Source organism: Ictidomys tridecemlineatus, chromosome 2 (assembly GCF_052094955.1).
Source record: "Ictidomys tridecemlineatus isolate mIctTri1 chromosome 2, mIctTri1.hap1, whole genome shotgun sequence".
Taxonomy (NCBI): domain Eukaryota; kingdom Metazoa; phylum Chordata; class Mammalia; order Rodentia; family Sciuridae; genus Ictidomys; species Ictidomys tridecemlineatus.
Window position 1 is genome coordinate 29,367,616 of NC_135478.1, and position 22,206 is coordinate 29,389,821.

General features: G+C 42.2%; 1 protein-coding gene across 5 annotated transcripts in view; it reads left to right on the plus strand.

Annotated features, from left to right (window-relative positions):
• The window catches only part of Osbpl10 (oxysterol binding protein like 10), a 275,934-nt gene that overhangs the window by 199,016 nt on the left and 54,712 nt on the right, over window positions 1-22,206 (plus strand). For all 5 annotated transcript variants that reach the window (XM_078038235.1, XM_078038233.1, XM_078038234.1 and 2 more), the window contains one exon: window positions 7,444-7,598. In XM_078038235.1, coding sequence (XP_077894361.1) covers window positions 7,444-7,598 — 155 coding nt within the window. The remainder of the gene's footprint in view (window positions 1-7,443; window positions 7,599-22,206) is intronic.

Genomic DNA, 22,206 nt, shown 5'->3' on the forward strand with positions numbered 1-22,206 from the left:
TTTCATCTTCTGTAGCATTTCATTGTCGCCTGGGAAATATGTTGTCTTAGGAACCTTTGTCTAGAGTGTGGCTCCCTGATGCTCAAGCAGTTTCGGGCACCCTGAGCAACTGGATCAAAACCTGAAAATACTTTCGTATGCATCTGCCTTCCTCCTGCATTTAGCTCCCGGACCTGTCTCTGATGTTATCTTTAGAATCTGCTGGGTCTGAAAAGCTTCTGTTTACTGAGAAGTTTGTAATGAAAATTAATGAAGTAATTTGGCTTTTTGATCCAGGTTTAAGCAGTGCTCTGGCCCTTCCTGCTAACTCTGCCTCAGCAGCTTGATGATGGGGAAAGGCCTGGGTGACCAGGGACAAGGAGTCTGTTTTCCCAGCCCCCATGTGTGCCTCCACACATGCAGAGCCAGGAGGGCTGGCATGGGAGAGAGCTCACCTTTGAAGTCACAGGGAGTGCAGAGGACCATGTCTTCTGCGGGTTATTGGCGTGTAGGTTTTAGCCCAGGGAACAGAAGTCAAATTGAGAGTAGATACCTGTAACCAAGAACTTTCAGTGTCGGGGAGAGCTGGGCATTAACAAGCATGATGGGGTCAGGGCACACTTGGGAGACGATACTGGAGTTCAACAGTGGAGTGTGGGCAGAGTGAACAGTGGAGGGCACACTTGCCCCGGGCATAGATGAAGGAATGTGTAATTGAAGAGAGACCCAGAGCAGAAATTAATGAGCTTTTCTTAACTTATCCTCCAAACTTTTATTCCCTTGTAAGTTTTGTGGGGAATTGTCAGTTAATTAGTCGGTTGCATTGAACCTCCGGTGGTGAGATTTGGCAGAGGGTTGCGACTATTATACACACACTCCTTGGTTTTTCTGGTTATTTGCTCCTTCTCTGTTTGCTCTATTTTTTTTTTTTCATTTTTAATTTCTTTTCCACCACCCAGAGCCTTCCTTTGCTTTTTAGGTCTCCTCTTGTCACTATTTTTTTTTTTTTTTTTGGTGGCAGGGATGGGGGGGTACTGGCGATTAAACTTGGGGTCACTGAGCCACATCACCAGCCCTATTTTGTATTTTATTTAGAGACAGGGTCTCACTGAGTTGCTCAGCATCTCGCTTTTGCTGAGGCTGGCTTTGAACTTTCAATTCTCCTGCCTCGCCCTCCTGAGCTGCTGGGATTACAGGTGTACCCCACTGCGCCCAGCCCCTCTGACCACTTCTTTTCACGATATGGATATCTTTAACTGGTTGTGAAAATTGGTAACTCCAAGCAGTCTACCTTTCTTTATGATTATAAGCCAAGAGAAAAACGTGATAATTCCTGCAGTAAACAAGACAATGGGAGAAGAGGAAAAACTAGTGTTGCAGAATATCTCAGATGAGTGGATTTAAAACAAAACAACACTCTTCAAAGTTTTTGAGTATCAACTTCTTCGTAAGAAAGCAATTGGGTACTAATGCCCTGGTTTTCCATCACAACTATACCTAGTGGTTTCACACTTATAGATGTCAGTTTCCCTCTATTTTAGAAATTCCTTTTGTGTTTACTGAACCTGGGGAGGCTAGCAGTCCCTGTGCTGCAGGAAGAGGGAGGGCCTTTCAGGAGAGAGCACCTGTCACAGGCTTCTGGGTGAAGGCTCTGTAGCTCCAAAGAATTCTGCAGTCAAACCTTTGCCCTTAATGACTGGTTGGTGTTTTTCCTTTGCTTTTTTTTTTTTTAATCATCTTTCCCCTTATTTTGCTATATGGCTTGTATTTCTTTTACTTTAGCATTTTGGGGAAAATGTTATAGCTGTCATGTACACACACACACACACACACACACACACACACACACACACACACAGTAGTTGCATTAAGATTCACAAGCCTTTACCTGCTATTTTTATAGTCATTAAAGTCAAGGATGACATGCTACATTTGACTCCTTCATGATGGAGATAGGAGTGTACTTTAACTTCCTCTACTTTCCCAATCCACTTCCTAAATCTTGGGTGCTATAATATGTAGGCTATTGTTGTTACTATTTTTTTTTTGTTTTGGCAGTGCTAAGGATTGAACCAAGGGCCTCATGCTTGCCAGGCAACTGCTTTACTGTGAATATTTTAATATTAGTATGCTGTTTTACATAATGTGTGATGACTAATTCTTCTAAAATAATTTTGACTGTGATACTGAGTTATATAGCCTTGGTCAGAAAATTATTCACAGGTCCAAGGCTGGGACATTCCTTGAAGGCAGGATTTAAGGGGTTCCAAAAATCTCCATAAGTAAATGATGCTTTTGTGCAAGACATTTTAAAACTAAAAAATTAATGCTAAAACAACCCAAGATGAACAGAATATTAAAATCTTACAATGAAGACTGTGTCCTGAGCAGTTTGGACCACTATAACAAAAACAATAGCCTGGGAGTCTTGAACAACAGAAATTCACCTCACAGTTCTGGATATAAGGGATCCAAGTTTTGCAGCCAGTTTGGTTTCTGATAGAGGCTCTCTTCCTGGTTTGCTGATGGCCACCCTCTTGCTACCTTCACACGGCCTTTCTGGGTCTGTGTAGATGGAGAGCGAGCTCAGTTTTCTCCATCTAAGGATATGAATCTTAATGGATTGGGTCCTTCCCTCACAACCTCCCATAAAACCTTGATTGCTTCTGTAAAGGCCTATCTCCAATCCAGTCATGCTGGAATTTAGGACTCCAGCTTGTGAATTTATGGGGACATAAAATTCAGTTCATAGCAGACAGAATCCTCCAACAGTGGGGGTTAGGGATAGGCAAGTGAGGCCATATCTGATTGATGACGCCTCCCATTATTTTTCCATTTAAAAAATGTGTTAAAAATTACCATTTGCTTTCATTACTGCATTACTTGGTGCTCTTTATACTTTGATGCTGGGCGTCTCTTATTTGCCTGACTCTAGTCCTGGCCCGTCCCATGCTGTGCCCTTACTGGGTTCCTTGCTGACCACTGGTACTTTTGTCTATCTCTCCCTGTTGAGCCACATTCTGCTTTTCTTTGTCTGTTGGTAAGTGTCTTCAGTAGTTCTTCCTCCAAGAAGGCAGAATCTCTTGTGGGTCTTCACAGTGACCCAGAGAAGCATAAGGAGTGCAGGAGGATGGGGCCAGATTACCTGTATGGAATTCTGACTCCAACACCTTCCAGCTCTTACACCTGTTTCTTCATCTGCCAAGTGGGTGTAGTAGTACTTACCTCATGGGGTCGCCATTAGCAGTAGCTGATTTTGTACACATTGAGTACAGCTATCCTCAGTGGTTAGCAAGAGCTCATTTTTACCACGGTAATGATAACTGGGCAGGAAATGACCACAAACCCCCAACCTCTACCCCATTACAAATCTGCTTATTTTTTATTTGTGTTGTCCTATTTATCTCCTGGCATTTAGCATTTTAGTGGAATTCAGGACTCGCCTAATGTTTTTCACTTTAAGGCAGCTCTCATTTTTCTGCCTGTATGATTGAAAAGTTCTCTTGATTTTTTTAAAAAAAAATGTAGTTGTAAATGGACAGAATGCCTTTATTGGTTAATTTTTAAGTGGTGCTAAGGATTGAATCCAGTGCCTCATACATGCTGGGCAAGTGCTTTGCCACTGAGCTACAGCTATCTCTCTCTCTCTCTTTTTTTTTTTTTTTGTAGTGCAAAAATGTTGCCAAACTTCCTAAGCTAGGGATTCATTATACCATCCTGTCCACTTTTGTGTTTCAAGTTTCAGTAATGAAAAGCTTACAAAACATGACCAAACTATAGCTAAGTATGAATTTCTTCCCATTGATTTTGCCAGAATGTGGTAGATCCTTTCCACAGCCCTACAGTGCTCTGTGCACCTCAGGACGCATTTCTTTGCTTGTTTCATTTTTTTTTTTTTTCCCGTTTCATTGGTCTGGTCTCTTTGTTCTTTATCTCCTCTATTGTTTCCTGTGCATGACTGTTGTCTGTGTCCTTTGGACTTGTGCCTGAGTAGACTTTCCTTATCTAAATGCCCTGCTTATTTGACATTCTATTACAGATTTTGATTGTAATTTTTCCCGATTCTAGTGTTAATCTTCACTGTGACTGCTGATTTCATCTCCTTTTCCTAACTCCTTGATGCATCCATCCTTTTACCTCAGTCTGTTTTCTTCCGACTCCCTCTGTTCTTGTTTCACAGAGGCTGCTTTATTCTGTATTGTGCTGAGGTACGCCTTTCCTGGTGTTTTCTGACAGTTTACATTATTAGAAATTTCAGAAGTAGTCTTTCTCTAAGGCTTTTGGAGGATATTTCTTTTCCTTAGCTCTGTACAGTCCTTTTCATTCACTTCATTTTGTAACTTTTCTACTTCATTCCCCAAACAAGTCAGGTCTATCTGGACGTCTATCTGTACTTCTAAACCCATGATCTTTTTTTTTAAAGAGCAGTTAGACTGGTTTGAGATGGGCTTTTTTCCTGTTCTCATTCACTTGTTCTTAAGCCTTTAGAATCCATAGAGTAACATAGAAAATATGTTCCCAGCATGCACTGCTGCTTTTACCCATGATGCCCTGATGTCGTCTATCCCAGGCTGCAGTGCACCACCACCCCTTTGGGTCCTGATTGCCATTTCTGGATGATGGTTATGAAGGAGAGGGAAGGACACAATTGGGAAATCAGAGTAATGAAGAACAGTTTCCTGAGTACTTAAGCAGCACGAGGGGTGGGGATTAGATCTGCTTAAGATTTCCTAACTTGTTCAAAAGGTTGTTTTCTACTTGTGTGACAAAATAAATTCTAAAACAGTACTCCTATATTTGTGGAATAGCTGTTCGATATTTAAGGTCTGAATCCAATTCTGGGTCTCTGAGGCTGGAGTCAGCCAGCAGGACAGGTAAGAAGTGTCCCTCCTTCTATGGTAAGTTCTGGTGGTTCAAATCCTGGCTTGTTTTTCTTAGTCTGACTCCATTATTTCTGAAGAGTCCTCTTATGTTCTGATCGTGTACCTGTAGCCTTGGGGTTTAGTATTTGGAGTTTTTACCTGTTTTTAAATGACTTCATGGGCTGCTATATGGATCACGCTCTCCCCACCCCACTTTTTTTTGTCCTTTAAAAAATAGTAGTTAGGCTGAGGATATAGCTCAGTTGGTAGAGTGCTTGCCTTACATGTGCAAGGCCCTGAGTTTGATCCCCAGTACCACAGGGGAAAAAAAGTTAGTAAAATGTGCCATCTTAACCATTTTTGTGTGAGCATATTGGTAGTGTTAATAGATTCACACTATTATGCGACTGATCTCCAGTGCTCTTTCGTTTTGCAAAACAGAAGCTCTGTATCCATCAAACAATGACTCCCTCTTCCCACCCACTCTCCAGCCCCAGAACCAGAATTCTACTTTCTGCTGTTTAAAATTTTTCTATTTTTAGGTGGTTATGGAATTCACTCTTGGTAAAATTTGCTTTCTGAATGTCTGAACAGTCACTCAGTCATTCATCAAATATGTAGAAGGCACATACTCTGCTAGATCATGTTTAGGTACTGGAATCCCAGCCATGAGCCCAGGGCACTGTTGTCTCTGCCCTCAAGGAGCTGGCATTCCAGAAAGGAGAGAGAAATAACAGAAGTAGATGAGTGAGTCCTGTAAAGAGAGTCAGCAGCCATAGGACCGCTCTCCTATGGCTGGAAGGGTCCCAGCAGGCCTCTCTGAGCAAGCGATGCTGAGTTGACCGTCAGCTTACCCACAAGACCACTTCCCGCCTGCAGCAGGGCTGGATGAAGGAACAGCATGTATGATGGCTTTAAGATTATAATGAATTTGGCTTATTCGAAGAATGAAAAAGTACCAGTGTGGCTGGAGCTTGGTGGCACAGGGAGAGGGGAATAAAGTGAGGCTGGTAGGCTCTCTGGCTGGAGAGGAAAACCAGGCAGTTTGGATTTTATTTCAGTTGTGGTGGGAAACCACTTGAGTCTTAAGCAGCAGAGTTATGTGATCCAATACTTGATATTAAAAAGACCTTTTTTGGGGAGGGGGGCATAAAAATGTACTTGGGATGGATAGTGCTGTACAAGTCGGCACACATGTGTACTCACACTGCAGCCCTTGACCTACCCCATTATTTTGCTTCCGCCAACCAGATTCCCTGGGGGTGTTAAAAGTTTGGGATACTTGTAAATTTTTCTATGAGTAACTCCAGCCCAAGGGCTTTACAGAATATGATTGCTTTAGGAATGGAACACCTGAGACCCTAAAAGGTTAAGGGTTTTTTTTGGTAATAGTATATATTTAATTTACCAGAAGAAATTACAGGAGGAGGCAGTGATAACATACACGTGATTGAATAACACCAGTCATCATTTTCCCCATAGCAAAATCTTTGCCGTCACCTTTGTTATATTTAAGGGCTTTCCCCCCTTCAAAACAGTATCTAAATTATCCTATTAAAATAGAAGTTAGATCATATCATTCCTCTGCCTAAAAATTTCCCAGGGTCCTGGAAGGTTAAGGTCTAACTCAACATGGGTGAGTCTCTGTTTCAGCCTCTCTTCTCATTTACCCATGATCCTCCACAGAGGACAACCTCTAGAGTGCAAACCAGCTCAGAGGGAGGCCTCTTCATTCTCATGGTGGAGTTGCTTAGGGGTAAAGAAGCCTGTCTCTGGCTACTCCTGTCCCCTTAATGAGCATAGAAAAATAGTCTGTATTAACACATGACCCTTAAAAAATACTAATGAAGAAAAAAGTCTTTCCTTGTTCCTCTAAGAGGTTGAAGGAGGTTGTAAAAATGCTCTTGGTTTACCAGAAAGGTGTTTGTAGAAATTCTTGATAGAATGAATGTTGATCTCGAGGAGTGATGGGGCTTTCTGCCACGTGCGGTACATGGGCCATGTCTGATGACTGGGACAGTGTTTTGAAACCACCACAGGCATGTTTTCTAAGCCACGATGATTATGGCCAATGGCATTTAAACCACATTCAGAGTGGCCTCTCTTTGATGAAATCTGACCTCTGGCTTTTATCATAAATATTTAAAAATATAGGGACTGGGGATATAGCTCAGTAGGTAGGGTGCTTTTCTTACATGCACAAGGCCCTGGGTTCAGTCTCTAGCCCACACACAAAGTGTGTGTGTGTGTGTGTGTGTGTGTGTGTGTGTGTGTGTGTATGTGTATATATGTATATTTGAAAAAATGCATAAGAAAAACGTCTTTATCTGGTGTTGGTAAAAACAAATGTTTCTGCCCAGAGTTTGGAAAAAAAAAAAAAAAACCAAAAAACAACAAATTGATGATTCTGATCCTGGTATTAAACAGAAATGAGCTGGTAATTACACAATCACAATCTCTGTCGTGGTGCCTCATTCCAAACAAACCCCACCCTGTGCTACCCTGGGCCCATTTTAAGCAGGTGAGGTAGCGCTATTTCACAAGCTATAAGTTTCATTTGGATATTTTCAATACTTGGCATCATTCTAGGTCTTTATTTCAGAGAACGTCCTGGGATGGCATGGGCCCAAGTCACATTCCACAGAGCAGCTGAAAAATGGGACACTTGGCTCTTTGCCATCAGCCAGTGCCAACATAACCTGGGCCATTTTACCAAACTCCACTGAAGATGAACAAACTTTCCCGCCAGAGCCAGAGGTAAGCGAGCCGTCCTCTTAGTGCATTCATGGCTTGTGGTATCTATCGCTTGTTCAGAAATCTAGTTGATTATATTTGTAACTTGCTCATCTTGGTTAAGAGGAGACAAATTACCAAACGGAAGAATTGCCCAGAGACAAAATCAGCTCTGTGCAGAGCCTGGCACTCTCCTGTGGTGTCTGGCAGCTGCCGTGGATGAATTGTGATCCTATCCGTGAGGAAATCTCCTATTTTCATTGAAATGGGAGTCCTTCTAACCTCAAGTGGGAGAAATCCTAACAGACCCATGAAAACAATGCCTATTGACTTGATGGGAGCAGTTACAATATATTATGTCGCTCCCCCCAATAATGGCTTCTTTGTGTGGTTCGTGCTGATCCAAGCTCCTGCCTCACATGCTCGACTCCTGCATGCTACTGAACCAGGCCTGGGTCATGGGTGGTGGTGGTGGAAGCTCGGGAGAGGTGTTGAACCGTGGCCTCGGTGCAGACTGCAGAGGATGAGTGCCTGCCTGGTCATAGAGGCGCAGCCCCTGCAGATCCTGACCACCAGCGAGGCTCCCCCGGATCCACACCGCCACCATCTGTCATCACGGCTTGGCTCTCCTAACTCTTGACTCTCGGGGCAGGTGGAAGGGAGCCAAATGCAGTGATTCCTTTTGCCAGTTTCACTCTGTGTCCTGAGTGGATTTGAGTTTCGTTTTTCCTGCGATGCACATTTGATTTTGAGATGGTCTCTGAAACCGGGCTGAGACCCACTTTAAACCATTTGTTAGAGGTGGGTTACTTAAATCGAAATCATTTTTAGCCTGGAAATGATGAGACACTTCACAATATCTGTTGTAAGGTGGAAAGCCCTGCTGGAGTTTCTTCCATCAAATAGTCTTGGTTATCCATTAAACTTCCCTCCCCACCAAGGCTTCATGTGATTATATTCTCTGTGACTCGGTAGCATGGCTCTCACAAAGGCAGTATCAGTCTGTCTACAAATGTTTCATTAGCTTCTTCAAGGGACCTTAGCCAGGGTGTGGAGCAAGTAGCGGGTGTGGATTTTGAAAGGCATTTGGCTTGTAACTGGACAAGGAGTTTCAGGCTGAAAAACAAACCCACATAGCTGATGAATTAATTAAGTGAATTGCAAGGTAGGTTGGTGACTGTGAATGGCAGGAGGCTTGCTGTCTCATTTTGGAGACTGTGTGGGTTGGCATTTGAAGATGGGCTGACTGAATGTTAAAGCATTTGGAAAAAAAAAAATACAATATCTTTCATTCTCCTCCCCCCAAAAAGAACTTGGGTGGGGGGTGTTTCATACCATAATGAACATATTTAAAGCCTCATTCTAGTGAGAAATTGGAGGAGTAGAGGAGGGAGATATTAGATCTTTAGCGATCGATCATCTTTTAGTTCCTTATGCACCATCCTTGGGTGAAACCTAATGGGCTATTACCTGATAAACATACTTGTTGGGGCTGGTGATATTCCCTGCTCTGCCTTTCCTCAGTGTTTCTCCTGCTTTCTTCTGATGCTTCTTTGACCCTTGGGTATTGAGAGGCCAGGTCTGTTGTTTTTACCTAAAATTATTGCATATTTTGCTGTGCCAGTCAGTAGCATTGGCAGAGGATAGCATGTAATTATTCATCAGAAATAACTAGCTCCCAAGTTCAACTTTTAATAAATACCCTAAAGGAGAAAAGCGTTTTCCATTAAGTTAGGAATAGTAATTAATTTGTGGTGGTAGTTGTTGCTGCCCTTTATTCCTTTGTCAGAGCGATGTAAGATAGCATTCAATGATTCCTTCTAGCAGTGAGAGACTCACGGGTGTGATGGTGTTTTGATGGTTTCCTGAGAAGGGATAATTAGAGTTCTTTTGCAAAGAGTTCCCTCATTTTTGCTAATGACAATTCTGATAGTCAAATCTCTAAACCCAAACAGCTACTGTTGTTTGGATGCTATTTTTCTGCTTGGTCTTGCCGCCCCCACCACCTTTTTTTTTTTTGGTCTTCATATTTGAAGAAGCTTAGCAAAATTTATCCAGTAGTTTTCCTGTCAGAAAAAAGGAAAATGTGCTAGGCACAGTGGTACATGCCTGCAATCCCAGCAACTCGAGGGACTGAGGCAGGAGGATTGCAAGTTCAAAGCCAACCTCAGTAACTTAGCATAGGCCCTAAGCACCTTAGCGAGACCCTGTCTCAAAAATGGCCTGGGGATGTGACTGAATGGTAATAGCCCTCTGGGTTCAATCCCCAGTACGCTTCCCCTGGCACACACACAAAAAGGACTGTCTCCATAGTCTCCCTTCTGTACACTCTGCAGAAATAAGGGGTGAAGTGAAATTCCTGAAGGCTGAAAATTCCTTAGATTACTGAACCCTTTTTGTACAGAGAATATTGTTACTTATGTGAGCCATCCATAGGGAACTAATTTTAAGAATAGAATTGTAGTTATTATATTTTAGCTAAATTATTTTCTTCTGGTTCATCATTTTGATCCATGTTTTAGTTCTTTGGAGGGGTAACAGTTAAGATGCAAAAGATACCTCCCCTCTGCTGGCTCACCACTAAATAACCTACATTGGGAAAACAATGTTTTTAAACTTGGTTTGCTTGATTCTCAACAGAACAAAAGCTTGATGAACAGTGTGTGATATGTAAATTAGAAAGGAGCTGTGGTCAACTCTGTTATTGAATGCAGTAATCTTAACGTTTTATTCTGGGGCTAGAACTAAATATGAACGTGAAATATGCTTCCATAATGGAATGATATAGGACTTTGGTATCTTCCATTAGTAGGACAGTTGTCCAACTCTGTACACCATTGGAAAAGTTTTTTAGGTACTGGGGATTGAACTCGAGGGCACTTGACCACTGAGCCACATCTCCAGCCCTATTTTGAATTTTATTTAGAGACAGGGCCTCACTGAGTTGCTTAGCACCTTGCTTTTGCTGTCGCTGGCTTTGAACTTGTGATCCTCCTATTTGGGCCTCCCAAATTGTTGGAATTATAGGCATGCACCACCACCCTGGGCTTCATCCTCTTATTTAAAAAAAATTTTTTTTCTTAGTTATACATGACAGTATGCATTTTGACATCATGTATACATGGAGTATAACTTCCCATTTTTGTGGTTAGACATGATACACTGGTCATGTATCCATATATGAACATAGGAAAGTTACGTTCAATTCATTATACTGTCATTCCTATCCCCCCACCCTTTTTTCCCCTTTGTCTAATCCAGTGAACTTCTATACTTCCCTCCCTCTCTATTGTGTTAGCATCTGCTTATCAGAAATTCAACCTTTGGTTTTTTGGGATTGGTTTATTTCACTTAGCATGATATTTTCCAGTTCCATTCATTTACTGGTAAATGCCATAATTTCTTTATGGATGAGTAATATTTCATTGTGCGTGTGCACTACATTTTTTTTTATCCATTCATCTGTTGAAGGGCACCTAGATTGGCTCCATAGCTTAACTATTATGAATTAAGTGGCTATAAACACTGATATAGCTGCATCACTATAGTATGCCGATCTTTCCACCCTCTTGATTGGAGGGATTGGAAACCTAACAACCTCACGTCCCTGACTTTCTTACAGTGAGTGGGTTTCTAACTGTAAGACCAAGTTCCTTCTGCTGGTGCTGCTGGCAGACAAGGTCCCGGAGGCCTGAGTATTCAGATGATGTGGTGGCCAGACGCATTGCTCTGGGGGCGGAGTCTCACCTGCCTGGGTGTGAGAAGCTGCTATGTTGGCTGTTGTTGGAGCTTCCTAATAGCTGTCCACAATGATGTGTCCTTGAATTTAAAACTCTAGGGGACCCCTGGCTTCTCCATCCCTTTCAGTGATTATGTAAGCACCGTATCACGTTCCTTTCTGTTAGAATCCCTAAGTGGGTTCTATTTCTAGCACCCCATCAGAGCTGGTTGGGCTCTTGGTGAAAGCGCAGTGCCACCCAGAGCCCCATCCTGAGTGGCACCTCACATGTGACATTCGTATTCACCTTCCTGGAGGACGTATCTGAGGGACAGATCGTTACTTTTAAAAAAAAATTATATTTATTGAGATAATTCATAATAATGTAACTCACTGTTAAAAATGCAGTTTATCAGTTTTAACAAACTATGGAGTAGTTCTTTTACCTCAGAATTCCCTCGTATCCCTTGTCAGTCATTTCTTTTCCTTTAGCCCTTGGAAACCACTGATCTTTTTCTGTCCTATAGTTTTGTATTTCCTGGAAGTCATGGGAATGGAATCCCGTGGCTTACAGCCCTTGGAGTGGGCCTCCTTGATTAGCATCGTGCATCTGCAGTTCACCCACTGTATTAGTCGGTGCTCTCTACAGGAACGGAATCAACAGGAAGTATAATATTTTTTTTTACATATTTAATTTTTTTGGTTGTTGGTAGACCATTATTTTTATTTATGTGGTGCTGAGAATCAAACCCAGTGCCTCTCACACGCCAGGCAAGTGCACAACCACTCAGCCCCAGCCCCAGGAAGCATAATTATTAAAAGGGGAGCTTATTAGGTTGGCTAACACGACCAGAAGCTGGATAGTCCACAGTAGTCACCTGCAGGTTGGAGGAAGAGTGAGTAGCTGTGCAGTCCAAGAGAGGCTGAAGCCCCAGAACGAGGGGGATCAACTTGGGATGGAACCCAGGGTCTCATGCATGCTAGGCAAGTCCTCTACCACTGAGCTCCATCACCAGCCCACATCTGAATAACTTAAAAAAAAAAATCCTTCGTGGAGACGGTAGTAAAAGGACAGTGATGAAAAGGTGTCAATTATTTGAAACAAATATCTGGTGTCCAGACATCTTCCCTGGCCTTGGAGAGAACCAGTTCTCTTAAGATCCACTGCAGCCTGTGCTCTGGATCAGTGTCCACTCTGACCAACCCCTGCATTGATTGTTCCAGGGAGGAACTTTGCCTAGTTGAGCATTTGGATCACAGTGCCAGCAACGCTATCAAGAGACCACAGCCCCATGCCTGCAGGTTTAGAGGGACCTCTCATAATGTCCATCTGTACAGAGCACTAGATCAGCATGTACACTAGCCAGTTAGACTTTGGTTGGAAAATTGCATAATTGAGTTTTCAAATAAGGTAGAATCTCCTCTTCTACAAGGGAGGAAAATTGTTTTAAGAATGAAGGAAGGGGAATTGATATAAAATATTTAGCTGAATGCTAACACCAAAAAGGATTTTCCTTTTGGTTGATGTCATTTTAGTACTGGACTTTTGAATTCACATAAAACTGTCAATTTGAGCCAGCTACGGTGGTGCATGCCTGTAATCCCAGAGGCTTGGGAGCCTGAGGCAGGATTGAGAGTTCAAAGCTAGCTTCGGCAATGGTGAGGCACTAAGCAATACAGACCCTGTCTCTAAATAAAAATACAAAATAGGGCTGGGGATGTGGCTCAGTGGTCATGTGACCTTAAGTTCAATCCCTGGTCCCACTCAAAAAAAAAAAAAAACCCCAAAACAAACGTACCCCAAACCCTCAACTTGAAGTCCTGTAGCTTCAAGTTCAAGCTGGCTAGTACGATCCTCTCAAACCTATTATCACCTTATTCTTCACTTCCATGACACATGATTGTATAATTAAGTATCAAGGATGTGTGAGGCTTGGGATGTTGGTATATTTTTAAAAAATGAGATATATATATATTTTAATCCCTTTGAAAATGTGTTAAAAAATTCTCTATAGGTTTGTTCAAAATACTTAACACACTTATTGGTTGTCAACAGTTTGACCAAGGAGTGAGGGAACTGTCACTATCTTAAAATGATTGAAAATCCTTTTGTTGATTTTCCTCATAGAATTTAACAATATTAGGAAACACTTGCATTATACTTAAAATTTGTTATAAGTAGGTTACCCTTCCCCTACTACCCCTCGTCCATCAACAGTTTAGTGACATCTTTCCCCTGGGTTCTCTAAGTCATGGTCTTTGAATAACTAAATCTTATAACGGTATTTATGGGTCAAGTGGCTAACTTGCCACATGTCACAAGTCGGTGATAGAGATGAAATTGATAATGGGATTTCTTCCAAGTTGGTACCCTTTATACCAAACCACCTCCTGTATTGGACAGGATTCTTTTAGCTACAAAAAAATGTGAAACCCAGCAATTAGTAGCTCAAGCAGTGATGAATTTAACTTTCTCAAGAATTGTGGCAACAGGTGGTTCTGGGTTTGGTGCCACTAATTGTGATGGCTTTGAAGACAGCTTTTCCCATCATCCCTGCTGTGGGCTTTTATCCTTATGCTGGTTGCTTCATGGTTGCATACTTGTGAATATAATTCCAAGTGTTGCATTTCCATGTTGATGTACCCTTTGGAAGAGGAAGAGATGGGGGCTCCTCTCAAGACACTTTACTGGGGGAGGGAAGCTCCCAATACCCTTCCCCTGTTATTTCACAGCCCAAACTGGCTCACATGCTACCTAGAACTTGTGGCTGCTAGTGACAGGATTCCCATGAGTCCCCCTCCCTTGCCGTGGAGGAGTGCACTTTACCTGGGATCAGAACCAACGTGGATCTGAGAGAGCTCAGGATTGAGTTTGTGTTAGCAAGGCAGAAGCAGTGATGGCTTTGGGGTGGTGACAGTGTTCACTGTACCCACAAATCTACCCTCACTGCCCCCAAGATTTTTCTAACTTGGTCATTTCATCTCGTAGATCATTCTTTGAGGACAGATCACGTGTCTCATTCCTTTTTGGAGACTGAAATATATTTAAGTATTTGAATGTGAATGATATCTAGTGGTAGCGTCCATGACTAAGTGCGTGCTTTGGTCTCATTCTCATCTTTATTCTGTGCTCACTGGGGTTCCATTAGCCCTGACAGAAGTTAACCTATTAGGTGGAATACAGCTGACATGCTGTTGTGATGAGAGTCACTAATGGCCAGTGGTCTGGAGCTCTCCAGGGAAAGGATGCTCTTCTCAGTTGGTCCATTTGTAGCCATTGGCCTTGAGCACTAACAGATACTAGATGATGGTGGTTCTTAATGGAACTCATCATAACCTTTTAGAAGATCCACTAGGGCATTCCACTTAAATGCTCTTACTGGCGCTCTAGAAGAGGACCTCCCAAGGGAGTCTCAGATCTAAGCTCTCGATGACCCAAAGAAAAATGACACGTGAGAAGTTGTAGGCAAGGCACAAGGTCGTTGAAACTGAAAGCTCGCTTTGGAGGAAGAGCAAAGGAAACTGAGCTGCCAACTAGCTAGAGGCCTGTCTATACAGTAGAGATTGCTTTTATTGAGCTATGCTAGTTCTCATCTTTTTCCTTTAGGTGGATCTGGGGTTGATTGGTACCTTGATTGACAACTGAATTTGACATTTCTTTATTACCCAGCATAAGCACCCTACCCCATGCACAGAGGGCAACAAACCACAATGCTAATGATACATTAACTAGCAAGTTTACTGTCATTCAGTCCCTTGAGATATTGTGTATGCCCAAGATGGAGACTTTCCCTTTACGGGCTTTAACATTGAAATAGCCCAGTTTCCCCTCACAATAAGGGCCATTAGGTGGAGTGTGGGGTGAGGGCCAAGGGCCTTAGCTGGAGTTACAAGCCCTTAAAGGGTGGCCTTCCCTATTCCCTATCTCCCGCCTAACACTGGTGCTACAGGAATGAGGGGATGATTTGATCATTTGGATTTCTTCCAGCTGTTGGTCTTCAGGGAAAGTGGTCCATCCTTCTGGTAAATGTGGAGGATACATCTAGGTGGACTTAAAGTCACAAGGACCCAGTTTGTGATGTATGCTCGAAAATACAGGACTCGCTCTTTGCTCTGTGACCAGTATGCACGTCAGTCATCTATTTGCTTTTTCGTTTATTCATTCAGTGGATGCAGTTGAGCTCCTGTATGGGGCATAGATTGGAGCCCTGCTTAGTTTAGTAGATTTCATAATCCAGTTTTGAGATTTCACAATAGTCATGTTTGTTCGTATCATGAAAATTGGAAACTAGAGAAATGGCTCTTAGCCAAGGAATGTTCCTGAGGTTCAAGACTCTGTAGGCTCTGGTAGTATGTGGCTGTTGGTCTACTTTTGGCTTCATAAGTAGAGGTAACCATCTGTGAGATGACCTGGAATTCAAATGTGTTTTTTCTGGTACTCAGATAGGCTGTAATTGTGCTTCCCATGGTTAAGAGCTCCTTGCAATCTTTTGAGATAGCATTTTTCTGTCCTCTATTTTTTGGTTCGGGGATGGAGCCAGGGCCTGATACACACCAGGCAAATGCTTTCCCACCAAGCTGTACACCAGCCCCTTCCTTCTCTAACAGTTCAACAACATAACCTCACACAACTAAGCCCAGTGAGCATTTTTTTAAAAACTCCTTGGACTTGTCTTTTGACAGCTTTCTTGAACTCCTTGACTACAAGGCATGACAGGATATTTTCCTGTGCTGCTCTGGCGGGGACATTCATTTCAGTGTACGCTACTTTTTCATGGTTTTCCTTCCTCTTCCATCCTTTTTGAGAGAGGTGATGAGGTTTTGTCTCCTTGACCAAGTGTAGGCCTTTATAAGAGGTGTGGCATTTAATGGAGGGTCCCAAATCATGCCCTTGCCAGTGGGATTTGTGTGCTTAAGGCTCTTAATGGGTTTTGACTCTGGGCTTAAGCGAGAGAGTGGGGGTAGTCTCAGAAGTGTTCACCTCTCCTTCTCTTCTTCTCTCCCCTCCCCCGGGGCCAGTGTGGCTTTGTGACATAAACACCTGCTAGAGTGTTGGGAAGGCAGCCACCTTGGATTTGCCAATTGTGAGCTGGATCCCTATGAAAAAAATCAGCACCGAGGGGTCTGATCTCTCCCATCCTGCAGCAGTACCCAAAGGACTAAGCACTTTGAAACTGGTGAATGCAAAGGGCTTAAAGCACTGCTGCGTTCGGTGTGGGTTTCCCTCCTCTCTCCCCCTTTCTGTCTCTCCCCGTCATTCCTGTTGCCACGAAGGGAGAAAGTCAGATCTGAACCAGAGGCGAAGCATTGAAGAGATTGTAGCGATGTGGTATGAACATTTTTAGTATTCTGTGGTTTTGGGTACTTTGCCCCTGTAATTGTGGCCCCAAATTTCACAACTCTCTTCTTCCACCTTGCTTTAGACCCGGGAAATCAGACCTCAAATATCAATGAGTTTTGCACCATCTGCCTGGCTTACATTTTTATTTGCTCATGATGAATAACTATTCTCGGGGTGATTTATATGCTGCCTCTGAAGATGGAAAGTTGATGCTCAGCGATTTATGATCTTGGGGACCAGAATGTTAGGAAGGAAAGAGTAAAATATTTCTCATATACTTTGGGCTTTGCCTGGTTAGTTGATGAGCTCTTGTGTCCCTTTTGCAATCGGAGCTGGCTTTTATAGCATTGCAGGGGCTTGCTGTTTGCTAATTCATAAACTTTTAATGTAAACTTTTAATTTTTCTAATAATGATACATGTGAGCAACGAGGTAGGCCGTGAGGGACATGTACCTGAGGGAGGGAGTGATCTGTGGGACCTGAACAGCCACTTCTGAAACACTTGGCCCTATAGTGCAGTGGCTACTTAGCTGTCCATCTTGTCCTCACCCTTCCCATGTCCAAAGCCCTCCTTGTCCTTGCAGATATGAGCAGAGCCAGGGCCAATGGACAGACTCTGTGCAGGGAGAGCAGCCATATGTCATATGATGCTCCATCACCACAGTCTTTTCCCTCCCTCTGGTGACAGTGCTCTGCTCCTTTCCCAGGGCTCCAGTCCCTTTTCTCTGTCATTCACTGTGCCAGGCCAGCTAAGCATGCTGTCCTGTGACCCAGGCCATCCTCTTGGGCTACAAAAGTCCCAATCAATCACCTCATGACTAATATGCATAAGAAGAGTGGCAGAATCCAGCCACTTGAAAGGAAAAGAGGCCATAAACTCGAGGGAAAATGAAATTAGTCATAATTGAGAACAACCATGAAGTGCTCTTCAGATGGACCCAAATCTGCATGTTTCCTGCCTTTATCTCATTAGAATTGGTTCCCTTTAAAAAGAATAAGAAACTTATACAGCTTCATTTTTTAGTTATTTAATATAAAAGTATCAAATCTCAACTTGTTATAGCAAATATGAAGTGTTTGTTAAACACTACATATTTGCTATAACACTACATATTTACTGTGAATGAATTTGGAAAAGTTCCAGAGTCCAGATAAATTCCTTTCAATTGCCTATGTACCAAAGGCCAGAGCCAGCTCATAGTTTTGGCTTAAAAGAAATACACTATGTGACTCGAGGTGAAAACGACTGCATTAGGATGTGGACTTTTCTCTTGGTAGATTGATTCCAGTTTCACATACAGCATTGAGAGAAGAAATGGGAGGAAGGGAAGGGACTTGTTTTTATGTTTCCCTGCCTTTTAAAAAAATTCCAGTACAATGAATTTTAGAGCTTAAAACTTTGTTTAGAATGGAATCCTATATAGAAATCTCCTACCAGGGAGTTACTTGCTGATTTTAGATATTGCTCTTCAGGTCAGTGATTCTTACTCAGGTGAGTGGGGATGCCTTGTGTCCTGTAAAAGTGAAGGACAGGTGCTCATGGTGGCTACTGAGCAGGTGTTAGTGGAATTCTTTATAAATCTGAGTCCTCACTTCACAGAAGCTCTTGTTTGTGTACTTGGAGAACATGTATTTCTTGAAGAAGCCATCAATTCATAGGTAAGATCCAAAACAATAGTAGGGGGGGAGACAGATGATTTGGATATTGAGTTTAAAAAGTTCTTCAAAGTCTTAAAGGTTGTTCAGGGAGGTCCACTGACTGGATTGCCTTTCTGGGGTTGAAATCTAAAATCACCTGGACTGAAAAGCTACTCTTCAACATTTTGGCCTTTCATCACTTTGGGCTGTTGGAGGAGGGCCAGGTTGGGTATGATGTCTCTTTGGAGTCCCAACTGTGGGGTCTGGCAGACCACTTTGAACCCAAGCTCTTCCCATTCCTGCCTGTAGGAAGGTGAGCATGCACATCACCAGTGGTTACAATAGTGATTTCCTGATGGAAATGGGGTGATGGGTATATGGGATCATGTACTTCCAGGATTCAGCTCAGTGTGTGGCATGGGGCAGTAAGTCAGATCTTATTAAAATTGTTCTTTGGCTTGTCCTCATTCAAAAGTGGGAAGTCTGGAGGCTGAGGTTGTGGCTCAGTGGTAGAGCGCTCGCCTAGCATGTGTGAGGCCCTGGTTTGATCCTCGGCACCACATAACGATAAATAAAAGTATTATGTCCACCTACAACTAATATAAGTTGGAAGTCTGTTGGGGGAACTCTTAACAGCATTTGTTGTGATGCTGTTCTCGGTTCTTAAGTGAGGCCCAGTTTGTCTTTGGAGGAGTATCCTGGGTGTAAACGACGGCATCTGACATTTATATGGTGGGGCATAATTTATAAAGGGTTTCCAGGCTGGAGATGGGGCTCAGTGGCAGAGAGCTTACCATGTATGTGTGGGGCTCTGGGTTTGAACCCTAGGATCTCACACAAAACAAAGCAAAAACAAAAAACAAAACCAAAGTCAAAGGGCTTTCATTAGTAACCTATTTAAATATCTTTTCCAGATAAAGCTAATTTAATAATCATTTTAGAATCTTGTGGCTGATGTCTTGCCTGCATTTTCTTTCTGAAATCTAAAATCACCTGGCTAGTTGGCAGTGCTTGCTCACATCAGTGAGCATCCACAGGTGGAAAGCCCAGGCTAATTTCTCACAGTACACCACAGATTTGTCCAGCTAAGGAAGTCTGGAGTGTAGCCAAAGAAATATAAGTAGGCTGTACTAGTTTCCTGTTGCTGCTGTAACAACTTCCTACAAATATGTCATTTTAAAGTTCCATAGGTTAGAAGTCAACAGATATTAGTGGGCTAATGTTAAAGGTACGGGGAGGGCTGCTCTTTTCTGAGAATCTGTTTTCTTGGCTTTTCTAGCTTCTAAAGGCTCCTATATTCCTTGGCTTGTGGTCCCTTCCTCCACCTTGAGAAATGGAAACCTTGCATCTCTTTGACTTTCCATAGTCCTGTTTCTGACTTATCTCTCTGTCGCCCTCTTTCCCATTAAGGACCCTTGTGGTTGCATCAAGCCCACCTAGATAATATAGATCAATTTTCCAGTTTTAAGATCGACTATTAGCAGCCTTAATTGCATCTGCAACATTAATTCTCCCCTGCCATGTAACCTGACATCTGCAGTCCAGGGGATTAGGAGTAGGGCATCTTTGGGTCATTATTCCATCTCCTACAGCAGGGGACTTGGCTAGCATTTCCGAATATATTGGGTGTTCTGTGGAGATAAGATTGGGCTTGACCTTTGGCTTGAAATTGGGCAAGTTGTTAAATTGCTCCTGTTGAGGAAGGCATGGCTCAACCAGATTCCATGTTGGAAGAAAAGTATCTGGCTCTGCTTTTTGTGTTTAGGACACCTCTTCAGACTTGCTTTTCCAGTCTGCCAGTGCTCATCACCCTCGCCTTCTCCCACTGCCTCTCAAGAGCCTCAGAATTAGAAATGAAACCATTTGTGTCATACAGTTCATAGCTTGGCGATAGGAGGAAGATTTTTTTTTAAAAAATTTTTGGTTGTAGAATGGATACAATACCTTTTATTTTATTATGTGGTGCTGAGGATCGAACCCAGTGCTTCACATGTGCTAAAAGCAAGTGCTCTACCACTGAACTACAGCCCCAGCCCAGGAGGAGGATTTTAAGTTACCATAAAACAAAATTATCATGTTTTAAAAATACACTATAGAATATGTAGAGGAAGTAATAAGTTTTAAAACAAAATCTCCTGTTTTTGACCCTGTGTTTTATTTCTGCCTGAAAAGGAGGGGCTGCTGTATCTCTTTGGGAAATTTGCACAGCAACATATACACATTCTTTCTGAAACCTTTTCATACCGATGGAATCACACTATAGGTAATGTTCTATGGCTTTTAATTTTTGTCTTGGGTATCTTTCCATGTTATTATGTACAGATTGTGTGCATTCTTGGGAACATCTGCAAAGCCATTACATCTGATGAGTGCCCTGGTTAGTAGAGTTATTTATCATATTTTATTTAACCCATAATTAACCAAATCCTAGGAGAAACATTTAGGTTGTCCAATTTTCTACTGCAAATTATGCTCCACCATATTTTATATACTTATGCCAATATCTTTTATAGGGAGACTTTCTAGCAGTGAAATTCAAGCAAGTGTGAATTTAAAATTTTGATAATTATTCCTAAATTGCCCTCTAAGATTAAGCCAAATTTATGCTCCCTCAGTAATATCTGAGAGCTGCTATGATCCTGTATTTTTGCCATTAGAGTATCAAGCACTTATTCATTTTTCTTTGTTGTTGTTGTCAATACCAAGGATTGAACTCGGGGGCACTCAACCACTGAGCCACATCCCCAGCCCTATTTTGTATTTTATTTAGAGACAGGGTTTCACAGAGTTGCTTAGTGCCTTGGAGTTGCTTGAGGCTGGCTTTGAACTCACCATCCTCCTGTCTCAGCCTCCCAAGCTGCTGGGATTATAGGTGTGCATCACCACACCCAGCACTTATTCATTTTTTTTTTTTTAGAAATGATATCTTGTTTTTAATTTCTCTTTTTAAACTTGTGAATAAAATTAAGCACATTCTCATGTTAGGGATTTGAATTTTTGTCTTTAAAGCCTTATTGACAGCCTTTTCCCATTTTCCAACCTTGTGGTTGAGCTTGAATATTTTCTAAGAATTCTTATCAGGCCACTATATCACATTCTTCATAATGGGAAGCAACATTTTCCCACACTTGGGGTGCATCTGTAGAGGTCAGAAACAGCAACAATAAGCATGATGGTAGTGGCCACTGTAAAATGCTTTCACACAAAGATCCTTTGGCTTGAGTCGCTTTGAGGGTCAGATTCCTTTACATCCTTTCATAACTTTGTATTCATTTAAAATGAAGCCCTAGAATTTTATGTTGTGGACTAGGATTATGAACTTTCATGAGCTACTGAGGTAAGTTCACGTGCTGGCTGTTCTGTGGAGAGGTGCAGGAACTATGGAATATAAACCAGTGGATCCAAATCTGTCTTTCCTGGAATGTCATCTAGTCAGACCTGTGCAGTCCCCTCACTGAGAACATAGAGACATCTTTGCCCACTGCTCACCTTCTTGCTTGCTCTACTTCTTGGAAAGAAATTTCAAAATGCAGAGAGGCATTCTATAGAGATTCTGGTTAGGAACCATCTGTCCTCATCCAGAGTCTGAACTTTTAATGTAGTTTCATGCAGTGTATTAAGTCATAGGGGGAATAAAAACTAATAGATTTGTTTCTTAAAAATAAACCCTAATGACAGAAGTTAAACTTTTGTTCTAGTTCAAGGACATAGGATGACATGATAAAGTACTAGTTCAATAACCTCAAAGAATCACATACTGTGGGTCTTTTTGAAACTCAGGTTGTGTTTCACAATCACATTTGTGGAATAGAATGATGATGTATTATTCAGGAAGAGGGCGTTCTGACAAAACATGTATCCAAGTGACCAAAAGCCTAGCTTGGATAGTCGTCATTGGGCTATTTTATGCTGCAGAGATAGAATTTCTATGCGTC